Here is an 11,597-nt window from a genome sequence, read left to right on the forward strand (position 1 = left end):
AAGCAAACAAAGGCTCCTAGTCTGCTGACATATGCAGTAACATATTGTGTCACTTCTCATTCCATTATTTTGTCAACATTATAAAAGACAAGCTGTAAACATTTATTAACAATCTACTTGTTCATATCTGGTTATTTTCTCTTTTAACATGTTCTATCTACACTTCTGTTCAAATGTAATAATCACTTATTCTTCTGTTGTTTAAATACTTTACATTAGTTTTCGATGATACCACAAATTTGGGTATCAATCCCATACCAAGTCGTTACAGGACCATACATTACCGTATTTTCCGCACTATTAGCCGCACCTAAAAACCACAAATTTACTCAAAAGCTGACAGTGCGGCTTATAACCCGGTGCGCTTTATATATGGATTAATATTAAGATTCATTTTCATAAAGTTTCGGTCTCGCAACTACGGTAAACAGCCGCCATCTTTTTTCCCCGTAGAAGAGGAAGTGCTTCTTCTTCTACGCAAGCAACCGCCAAGGTAAGCACCCGCCCCCATAGAACAGGAAGCGCTTCTTCTTCTACTGTAAGCAACCACCCGCCCCCGTAGAAGAAGAAGAAGCGCGCGGATATTACGTTTCATTTCCTTTGTGTGTTTACATCTGTAAAGACCACAAAATGGCTCCTACTAAGCGACAGGTTTCCGGTTCATGAAAAGACGCAATCTCTCCATCCGCACACGGACTACTATTTCACAGCAACTGCCTAAAGACTTTCAAGAAAAGCTGGCTACTTTCCGTGCATATTGTAAAAACAAGATAGCTGAAAAAAAGATCCGGCCAGAGAACATTATCAACATGGACGAGGTTCCACTGACTTTTGATATTCCTGTGAACCGCACTGTGGATACAACGGGAGCACGTACGGTGAATATTCGCACCACAGGGAATGAGAAGTCATCCTTCACTGTGGTTCTAGCTTGCCATGCTAATGGCCAGAAACTTCCACCCATGGTGATATTCAAAAGGAAGACCTTGCCAAAAGAGACCTTTCCAGCCGGCGTCATCATAAAAGCTAACTCGAAGGGATGGATGGATGAAGAAAAGATGAGCGAGTGGTTAAGGTAAGTTTACGCGAAGAGGCCGGGTGGCTTTTTTCACGCAGCTCCGTCCATGTTGATATACGACTCCATGCGCGCCCACATCACGCTGGTTTTTAATATATCATTAAAGTTTGACTGACCTATCTGACTGTTTTTTTGACATTCCTTTAGCGCAGTTAGATGCGGCTTATAACACGGGGTGGCTTATAGGTGGACAAAGTTTTGAAATATGCCGTTCATTGAAGGCGCGGCTTATAACCCAGGGCGGCTTATGGTGCGGAAAATACGGTAGTCATATTCAAAGACCTCATGTGTCCGGGGACAAATTTTCTGAGTTTAGAAACATAATATAAATTTTACCAAAAACTAAAAAAGATTTTGTGATGCTAAAAAATATTGTTGTAATCATAATAGTATCGACTAGATACGTGCCTGTACTTGGTATCATTACAGTGGAGGTGTAGATCCGGTGTGTAGTGAAGCATGTTTAGCTATTCCTCGTAAAAACGTACTTTGTCACCATGGAGGCGAGGATTAGTGATTTAGAAGTAGCTAAAACACTCCAGACTGCGGATGGACTTAAACCGCTAGCTAGTTATTCATGTCTTAAAGCACCTCTTCCTGAGGGCGCTTCAGTGTAACTTATAACTTCACCTTTATCGTTAGTTTTTAGGCCAAAATGCGTGCATTCTCCCTTTTCTGTCTACACACTGTGTCTGCTTGTAAGTACTCCGTGATTGTGCGTTGCCGAACATGCTCCTCTGCTCGTAAAACCAGCAATGAGGAGGGGTGGGGGACCGGTACTTTTTAGAGGCGGTATAGTACCGAATATATTTCATTAGTATCGCGGCACTACACTAGTACCGGTATACAGTACAACTCTAATCGGCATATCACTAGTTCATAATTCATACCCCCTTTCCAGGTTGAGGATGGCTTGCACAAGCGTGTCTGCTCCGCTTTCTGGTAGCGATCGGGGCGCCGGGTATACGCCCTGGTTTCGTGCATTGGGTGGTGGTGGTGGTGGTGGTGCACGGTTGCTGAAAAAAATATTGAAAAAAAAAAGACAGAAAAATATTATACTTGTATTAAAGAATTATGCAAATATTGTTAGTGCATCCATCCATGTATTTTCTACCGCTTGTCCCTTTTGGGGTCGCGGGGGTTGCTGGAGCCTATCTCAGCTGCATCCGGGCGGAATGCGGGGTACACCCTGGACAAGTCGCCACCTCATCACAGGGCCAACACAGATAGACAGACGACATTCACGCTCACATTCACACACTAGGGACCATTTAGTGTTGCCAATCAACCTATCCCCAGGTGCATGTCTTCGGAGGTGGGAGGAAGCCGGAGTACCCGGAGGGAACCCACGCAGTCACGGGGAGAACATGCAAACTCCACACAGAAAGATCCGGTGCGCAGGATCGAACCCAGGACTACTCAGGACCTTCGTATTGTGAGGCACATGCACAACCCTAACCCTGTTGCCACCATTGGTGCATGTATGCATCATAAATATGCATGTGCTGAGCATTAACCTGTATTCCATAGGACGTCCTCCTGTGTGTGAATCCTCCCTAGGTCCTCTGTAAGGAAAATCCTCCTGAACGCGACAGAGCAAAGTCAATTTTACTTCATATTTGCATCCCATGAACCACCTAGGAAATCCATACTCTCACCCTTCTCGACGGGGGAGCACCTCTGCGTTCCGAAGGGAAATGAGCACCGTCCCCAGGGTAGCCTCGTTGATCGTCTCCATGGTAGTTCCGCGGGCCACCTCCATTTGGGAAAAAGCGAGGACCCCCTTCGTATTCATAACCGCCGCGGTTGTAATCTTCTTCGGGTCTGCTAAAGTGACCTCTTCTATCCCCTCCTGCTCGAGAGTATGGACCCTAAGCAGACAGTGGGGATAAATATTCACAATTGAGGTCTCAATTTATGAGTTCTTCTTTTAGAAGAAATTATAATAAGAGTGCAAAGACATAAACTCACCGGCCTGTCAGATAAAAAGCGTTCTTCATATGCATCTCGTACAGTCCTGTCCCTTCTGTACGCCACTGTAAAAAAGGTCAATATAAAGTGAATTAACTTAATAGTTAGTAAAGCACTTCAGTCAATAACACTTCAAAAAGCAAAACAACAACAGTGTAACAGTTATGGAATTAAATTACTGCCAAAACTCCACAAACTTTTTTTACTCACACTAAAGGATTTGCAAGTAAAAAAAAAAAAAAATTTCTTCAAAACATAAATAAACGATTCGCAAAAAAATTTGTAGGTAAAAAAGCAATTTTCCTGCAAGTAAAAAAAACTATTTTCAAGTATAACAACTATTTTCTTCAAGTTAAAACTTTTGACAGTAATATTCCACCCTGTGCGAATTCATTTGTAGTCTACAACAGGCCTGGGCAATTATTTTGACTCTGGGACCAAATTTAGAGAAAAAAATGTGTCTGGGGGCTGGAATATCTATTTTTTTAGGAACACTAATACAAAACCTCACAATAATGTCTGATTGAATGCTAAATATTTTATGACAGAAAAAAATAATTTTACTGAATGAGACACCCGGAACATGAAAATGTGGGATTAACAATATTGACTATGAAGGATAAAACACTGAATATTGACAACATATGAACGTCAAACCCCCTCTCGATCGGCATATTTTACAATCAAGCGAAACGCAACAAACAGTAAAAATATGAACTGGAAGGGTAAAAAAAAAAATCCCCACCTACAATCTGGTATATCACTAAGCTTTAGAACTTTGTTGTAAAAATCCCCTTCCGCGTCTGTTCCTGACACCCGCTCTGGAAACACTCTGTGGAAACGCTCCCCACCCACACTGCTTGATGCCTCGTCTGAGCTTCTGTGACGTAGATTACCAAAGTAACTCGTATATCATGCAAAATCGGAGATTCCAACCATTGAAATACTTTGTATAGTTTAAGACTTACGGTAATTTGAAAACATCACTGCACATCATAATGGCGGCTAGTTTCCATCTTAAAGATCTAAAAAAATTGTTTGGGAATGTCCGGTGGGCCAGATTGAAAAGCATTACGGGCTGCATGCGGCTCCCGGGCCTTAAGTTGCCCAGGTCTGGTCTACAACGATAGGTGGTGCTGCTGACTCAATGTAAGGCACCCAGAGCTACTGTTATTTGTGCATTGTTCTGTCCGCCAAAAATAAAGAAGAATAAGCTGGGTGGGGAGTAAAAAGGCGGACAGAAGAGAAGGGAAAACTTACAAGTTGAGCTTGTTTCCCTGACGGGATGGAAACATGCACAAATAACAGTAGCTTTGATGGCCTTAAATGGATTCAGCAGCACCACCTGTCGTTATTGAGTGTGAATTACAGTTTCCACGGTGCGGATTGAGCAGGGTGGAATATTACTGCCGAAAGAAAAAAAAAGTTTTTATACTTGCACATTTTTTTTTTCAATTAAGAAAAAAACATAGCTTTTTTTTTTAATCGCGGAAATTTTTTTTTTTTTACTTGCCAATCCTTGAACACGAGTAAAAACGTGTGTGTGTTTGTGAAGCATTGGCAATACTTTCCCTCCATAAACAGGCTACTAAAGGTTTATCATTTTTGGTTGCAGGTTGCATAAGGCAGTGTTTTTCAACCACTGTGCCGCGGCGTAAGATACAGTCTGGTGTGCCGTGGGAGATTATCTAATTTTGGTTAAAAATATTTTTTGCAAACCAGTAATTATAGTCTGCAAATGATGTGTTGTTGTTGAGTGTCGGTGCTGTCTAGAGCTCGGCAGAGTAACCATGTAATACTTTTCCATATCAGTAGGTGGCAGCCGATAGCTAATTGCTTTGTAGATGTCGGAAACAGCGGGAGGCAGCGTGCAGGTAAAAAGGCTTAAACCAAAAATAAACAAAAGGAGAGTGCCTCTAAGAAAAGGCATTGAAGCTTAGGGAAGGCTACGCAGAACAAAACTAAAACTGAACGGACTACAAAGTAAACAAAAACAGAATGCTGGACGACAGCAAAGACTTACTGTTGAGCAAAGACGGCGTTCACAATGTACATCCGAACATGACATGACAATGGGTTGTACTTGTATAGCGCTTTTCTACCTTCAAGGTACTCAAAGCGCTTTGACACTACTTCCACATTCACCCATTCACACACACATTCACACACTGATGGAGGGAGCTGCCAAGCAAGGCAATAACCAGCACCCATCAGGAGCAAGGGTGAAGTGTCTTGCTCAGGACACAACGGCCATGACGAGGTTGGTACTAGGTGGGGATTGAACCAGGGACCCTCGGGTTGCGCACGGCCACTGCGCCACGCCGCCCAATCAACAATGTCGCCACAAAGAAGGATAAAAACAACTGAAATATTCTTGATCGCTAAAACAAAGTAGATGTGGGAAATATCGCTCAAAGGAAGACGTGAAACTGCTACAGGAAAATACCAAAAAAAAGAGAAAAAGCCACCAAAGTAGGAGCGCAAGAGAAGAACTAAAACACTACACACAGGAAAACAGCAAAAACCTCAAAATAAGTCACGGTGTGATGTGACAGGTGATGACAGTACACCTACTTTGAGACAAGAGCTATATTGATGCATGCTTGGTTATGCTTTAAAGTCATATCCAACAATTGCGACAATGACTTTTTACTGGTGGAGTGCCATCTCCAGGTTGGGGAGGAGATCTTGCCCCAAGTGGAGGAGTTCAAGTACCTCGGAGTCTTGTTCACGAGTGAGGGAAGAGTGGATCGTGAGATCGACAGGCGGATCAGTGCGGCGTCTTCAGTAATGCGGACGCTGTATCGATCCGTTGTGGTGAAGAAGGAGCTGAGCCGGAAGGCAAAGCTCTCAATTTACCGGTCGATCTACGTTCCCATCCTCACCTATGGTCATGAACTTTGGGTCATGACCGAAAGGACAAGATCACGGGTACAATGAGTTTCCTCTTCCTTAGAGATAGGGTGAGAAGCTCTGTCATCCAGGAAGAGCTCAAATTAAAGCCGCTGCTCCTCCACATGGAGAGGAGCCAGATGAGGTGGTTCGGGCATCTGGTCAGGATGCCACCCGAACGCCTCCCTAGGGAGGTGTTTAGGGCACGTCCGACCGGTAGGAGGCCGCGGGGAAGACCCAGGACACGTTGGGAAGACTATGTCTCCCGGCTGGCCTGGGAACGCCTCGGGATCCCCCGGTAGGAGCTGGACGAAGTGGCTGGGGAGAGGGAGGTCTGGGCTTCCCTGCTTAGGCTGCTTCCCCCGTGACCCGACCTCGGATAAGCGAAAGAAAATGGATGGATGGATGGATGGACTTTTTACTGTCAATTGAGTTCAGTTTTTTAATGATTTCTGCTGGTGATGTGCCTCCGGATTTTTTCAACGCAAAAAAAGGTTGAAAAACACTGGCATAAGGAGCACTTCAATATTGACTTTGATTGATTGATTGAAACTTGTATTAGTAGATTGCACAGTGAAGTACATATTCCGTACAATTAACCACTAAATGGTAACACCCGAATAAGTTTTTCAACTTGTTTAAGTCGGGGTCCACTTAAATTGATTCATGATACAGATATATACTAACATCATAATACAGTCATCACACAAGATAATCATCAGAGTATATACATTGAATTATTTACATTATTTACAATCCGGGGTGTGGGATATGGAGGGAGGAGGGGGGGGGAGTTAGGTTCGGTTGGAATCAACACTTCAGTCATCAACAATCAGCATCAACAATTGCATCATCAGAGAAATGGATATTGAAACAGTGTAGGACTGACTTGGTAGGATATGTATAGCAAGTAGTGGACATAGAGAGAGAGATCAGAAAGTATAAGAAAAAGTGTCTACATTTGATTGTTTGATTGTTTACATTTGATTATTTGCAATCCGAAGAGGTATTATGTGGAAGGGAGGGTGTTAATTTAGTGCAGGGGTGTCAAACTCAAATACAGAGTGGGCCAAAATTCAAAACTGAACAAAGCCGCGGGCCAAAGTTGAACAAATTAACCTTTTAATAGGGACCCAAACAGGTTTTGCATTGAATATTGAACAAGCAAGGCTTATATAACTTTATAGTGACATGCAAAATCCAGTTTCAAATAATAATAATAATATTTCAAAAATATCAATGGCATATCAAATAAAATTTTAATAAAAAATTGAATGCCTCTTTTCTATTTGCAGCCTTCTGAGGTAAATATCAAAATAAACCTTTTCCACAGGCTAATAATAAATTTGAAAATAAAATAACAATAATGAATGAATCAAACATTCAAGCCTTGAAGTAGCAAGAGAAAGTGCATGAATAAAACGTTAATTATTGCTCAGTTTGCTACACTGGTTTGCTTTAACACTGAATATGGAACAAGCAACGCTTATATAACTTAATAGTGCAAAATCAACTTTCAAAAAACAAACGAAAAAACATCAATGGTATATTCAATAACATTTTAATAAAAAATTGAATGCCTCTTTTCTATTTGCAGCCTTCTGAGGTAAATATCAACATTAACTTTTTCCACAGGCTAATACATTTGAAAATAAAATAACAAAGAATAAACCAACCATTCAGGCCTTTTTACTGCTCAGTTTGCAACATGTGCCCAAGCCAGATACCTGCCATCTTTTCTGGGATGCTAGTTCATTAATGTCAGGGCTCAGGTGGGCGGGGTTGGGGGGGCGGGGTTTGGTGGTAGCGGCGGGTGTATATTGTAGCGTCCCGGAAGAGTTAGTGCTGCAAGGGGTTCTGGGTATTTGTTCTATTGTGTTTATATTGTGTTGCGGTGCGTATGTTCTCCCGAAAGGTGTTTGTCATTCTTGTTTGGTGTGCGTTCACAGTGTGGCGCATATTTGTAACAGTGTTAAAGTTGTTTATGCGGCCACCCTCAATGTGACCTGTATGGCTGTTGGTCAAGTATGCATTGCAATTCACTTGTGTGTGTGTAGAAGCCGCATATATCATGTGACACGGGCCGGCACGCTGTTTGTATGGAGGAAAAGCAGACGTGACGACAGGTTGTAGAGGACTCTAAGGGCAGTGCCTTTAAGGCACGCCTCCAATATTGTTGTCCGGGTGGAAATCGGGAGAAATTCGGGAGAATGGTTGACCCGGGAGATAATGTTGTGTCGTTCGCGAACGATTCGTTCGAACGAACAAATCTTTTGAGTGAACGTACTGAACCGAATCACTTCATGAACTGATTCGTTCCTTTCTCAGTTCAGTTGAGCTCCGCCGCGACCATGCCGGTATGAGTGGAACTGGCGCATTCTGTGACTCACTGAACCCTCGACGTCGGCGAACGACGCAGCCAGCTACTCATCATGGGGGCGGGGGGAGGGACTGAGCGAACGATTCGTTCACCGCAGATTAACGACATGAATCACTCAGTGAACGACAACGCTCTCGCTCTCTGCTCTGCTTGCCCCAATGCCGCGAGTGATTCTCCTCCCGTCGCGGGGATATGTTTCATGCCATTGGCATCCGCTCTCCATTCATTCTCCAAGCTAACGGCTAATGTTGACTCAAGCCACATGAAAACAAACACCGTCCCCATTATCTCAACACATAAAGTTATGAGAGTAGAGGAGACAGAAAGAAAGTCAGTGCAGGGCAAGGCTGACGCGAGGGGGAGGGGCGGGGGGGTAAAGTGTAGGGCAGGCTGTTTGAGAAGATTTAAAATAAAAATAATAACTAATGTATGTACATATACATAGGCTATTATTTATCTTGATTTTTTATATTATTTAAGCTATTTATTTTCTTTTTTATTGCATATTTAAGTTGATATTTCCATTTTTATATTTTTAAATGTAAGCTACAGAAATGTTAGTTTTAATGTTGGCTTTTCTGGCACTTGGTTTAATATTTGTTTTGTTTTATTTAAGGTAGCCTATTTATTTTCTTTTTGTTTTCACATTTAAGTTAATATTTTCTTTGTTATATTTTTAAACGTAGGCTACAGAACATTTAGTTTTTATGTTGGCATTTCTGGCTTTTAATTTATTTGTTTTATTTTGAAGGTATTTATTTTCTTTTTGTTTGCATATTTAAGTTTATATTTTCTTTGCTACAGAACATTTAGATTTTATGTTGGCATTTGTTAAGGGTTTCTTAATTTAATATTTGTTTCTGCACTAAACAAACGAGGCCTATTTATTCAACTGTTGATTGCAAGCATTTTAGTAGGCTATAACTATTTTTTTTTTATTTCCCACTTTTATTTATTTCTTATTTTCATTTCAGTGCAATAAAACATATTTAACAACAGGACTCGCGAACCTACTGACACAGAGAACTGACTGTGTCGCGGAGGAGGACGTCACATTGAGGCTCTCGTTCAGTCACTGTGCGCGTCGTTCATTGGGTGCTGAGGGCTTGTGTCGTTGGCAAACTGACACACACCGAGATCTGCCGCTGGGGAAGCTGTTACTGACTGACTCATGATTCGCCGACCTGCCCACAGAACTGCTGCTGCAGAAGTGATTCGGTGAACGATTTTTTTGAACGAATCAATTTAAGGAACTGATTCTAGTGATTCAGTACAGTCAAAAGAACTGCCGATCCCATCACTACCGGGAGACTTTCGAGAGGGGCACTGAAAATCGGGAGGGTTGGCAAGTATGAGTATTAGCAGTGAATTATCATTATCAATAGTAGCCTCTCTTCTGGAATAGTTCCAGTAGAGTTTAAACATGCAGTGGTACCACCTCTACTTAAAAAACCCAGCCTCGACCCCTCTCTCCTCTCTAACTTCAGACCTATCTCTAATCTTCCATACATTTCCAAAATATTAGAGAAGGTTGTCTACAGTCAGTTGCTGCCCTTCTTAGAGGATAATGGTATCACTGAGCTGTTCCAGTCCGGTTTTAAAGCCCTCCACAGCACAGAGTCAGCGCTTCTAAAAGTTTTTAACGATATCCTCCTGTCCACTGATTCTGGTAAATATGTTGTCCTGGTGCTTTTAGATCTGTCTGCTGCGTTCGACACCGTCGACCACGCCACCTTAATCACTCGTCTTGAGAACTGTGTGGGCATTAAGGGCGCCGCCCTCAACTGGTTCCGGTCGTACCTAACCGACAGGAGTTTTTGTGTAAAAGTAGACAGTTTTATGTCGTCCACAGCTCCTTTACCACATGGGGTCCCCCAGGGCTCAATCCTTGCCCCAATTTTATTTGCGCTTTACCTTCTCCCCCTTGGTTCTATTTTTAGGAAGTACAGTATTGCATTTCATTTTTATGCCGATGATTGCCAGGCCTCCCTCGCCCGCCTGCAGCTCGTGCAGAACTCTGCTGCTCGTCTGCTAACACAGACCCGCAGACGTGAGCACATCACCCCTATTTTAGCGTCCCTTCACTGGCTCCCTGTGCGTTACCGAATACATTTTAAACTCCTTTTATTTGTTTTTAAATGTCTAAACAACCTCGCGCCAACCTATCTCTCCGACCTCCTTCAGCCTTACTGCCCCACCCGATCCTTAAGATCAGCCGATCAGCTGCTGTTGACGGTCCCTGACACAAGGCTGAAGCTTAGAGGTGACAGAGCTTTCGCCGTTGCTGCTCCCAAGCTCTGGAACGACCTACCCCTGAGTGTTAGACAAGCCTCCTCTCTTCCTGTTTTTAAATCTCTCTTAAAAACATACTTTTATTCCATGGCTTTTAACACTGAGTGATATCCATCCTGCAATGGCGCCCCATAATACACCTGCTGTGATCCTGTTTTTATGTTTTTATTAATTCTATTTTAATTATTTATTTTTTATCGTGTTCTGTTTGTGTTGTGTTGTGTTTGCTTGGTACTCGTTTTATCTTTTAACCTGCTCATTGTACAGCACTTTGGCTACCCCTGTGGTAAATTTTAAATGTGCTCTATAAATAAAGTTGATTTGATTTGATTTGATTTGAATGCGGTGTTAGAGTGGCACCCGCGCTGTATAATACCAACGGGCCAGCTCTAATGTTAATTTGATATTGCCTCAAGGGCCAAATTAAATTACATGTCGGGCCATAGTTGGCCCGCGGGCCAGAGTTTGACACCCATGATTTAGTGCAATAGAAAAGAGCGTGATCTTTAACTTACTTTCGAAATTCCAGGGCTTCGCGGCTTCAAAGCAATCTGGAAAGAGTTTCAAATGCAAAGTTTATAATGCAGATCTATACTCCAATGCATCACAATGTACAAGTCTCTAGAGAGTGAATACATGAAGAAAAGCATGACATCTCAACTAGCGTCTTAAGTGACTCCCCGCAGAACTCATTAAACGGGTCACTTTGGTACCGATTAAAAGGGGTATTATAACACCAACATGCAAACATACATAGGCGAATGATGAAATAACAATATTGATACATTCATGCAATACTCGCCTGGTCGTGTACGTGCGACTCTCAGACTAGCATTGCGAGCTAGCTAACGTTAGCATGCGGAAATACGCATCTTTTTTTATAGCCATTGGCTTGTCGTTAGCTCCAAAGAACGACTGCGTGGCGTCTCCTATTCAGCGTGCCGTGTAGTTAATGTCATATAAATAACAACAAACCCCCGGCGT

General features: G+C 42.5%; 1 protein-coding gene across 3 annotated transcripts in view; it reads right to left on the bottom strand.

Annotated features, from left to right (window-relative positions):
• Window positions 1-11,597, bottom strand: part of pphln1 (periphilin 1) — a 29,596-nt gene that overhangs the window by 17,903 nt on the left and 96 nt on the right. For 2 of the 3 annotated variants that reach the window (XM_061961457.2, XM_061961458.2), the window contains exons 1-6: window positions 11,416-11,593; window positions 11,129-11,164; window positions 3,050-3,114; window positions 2,737-2,949; window positions 2,596-2,660; window positions 1,969-2,094 (exon numbers count right to left, since the gene is read on the bottom strand). In XM_061961457.2, the coding sequence (XP_061817441.1) occupies window positions 1,969-2,094; window positions 2,596-2,660; window positions 2,737-2,949; window positions 3,050-3,114; window position 11,129 (470 nt within the window). In that variant the 5' untranslated portion in view covers window positions 11,130-11,164; window positions 11,416-11,593. Of the gene's footprint in view, window positions 1-1,968; window positions 2,095-2,595; window positions 2,661-2,736; window positions 2,950-3,049; window positions 3,115-11,128; window positions 11,165-11,415; window positions 11,594-11,597 lie in introns of those variants that run through there. The other variant, XM_061961456.2, reaches the window with a different exon arrangement.

This window comes from Nerophis lumbriciformis, linkage group LG05 (genome assembly GCF_033978685.3).
Source record: "Nerophis lumbriciformis linkage group LG05, RoL_Nlum_v2.1, whole genome shotgun sequence".
Taxonomy (NCBI): Eukaryota; Metazoa; Chordata; class Actinopteri; order Syngnathiformes; family Syngnathidae; genus Nerophis; species Nerophis lumbriciformis.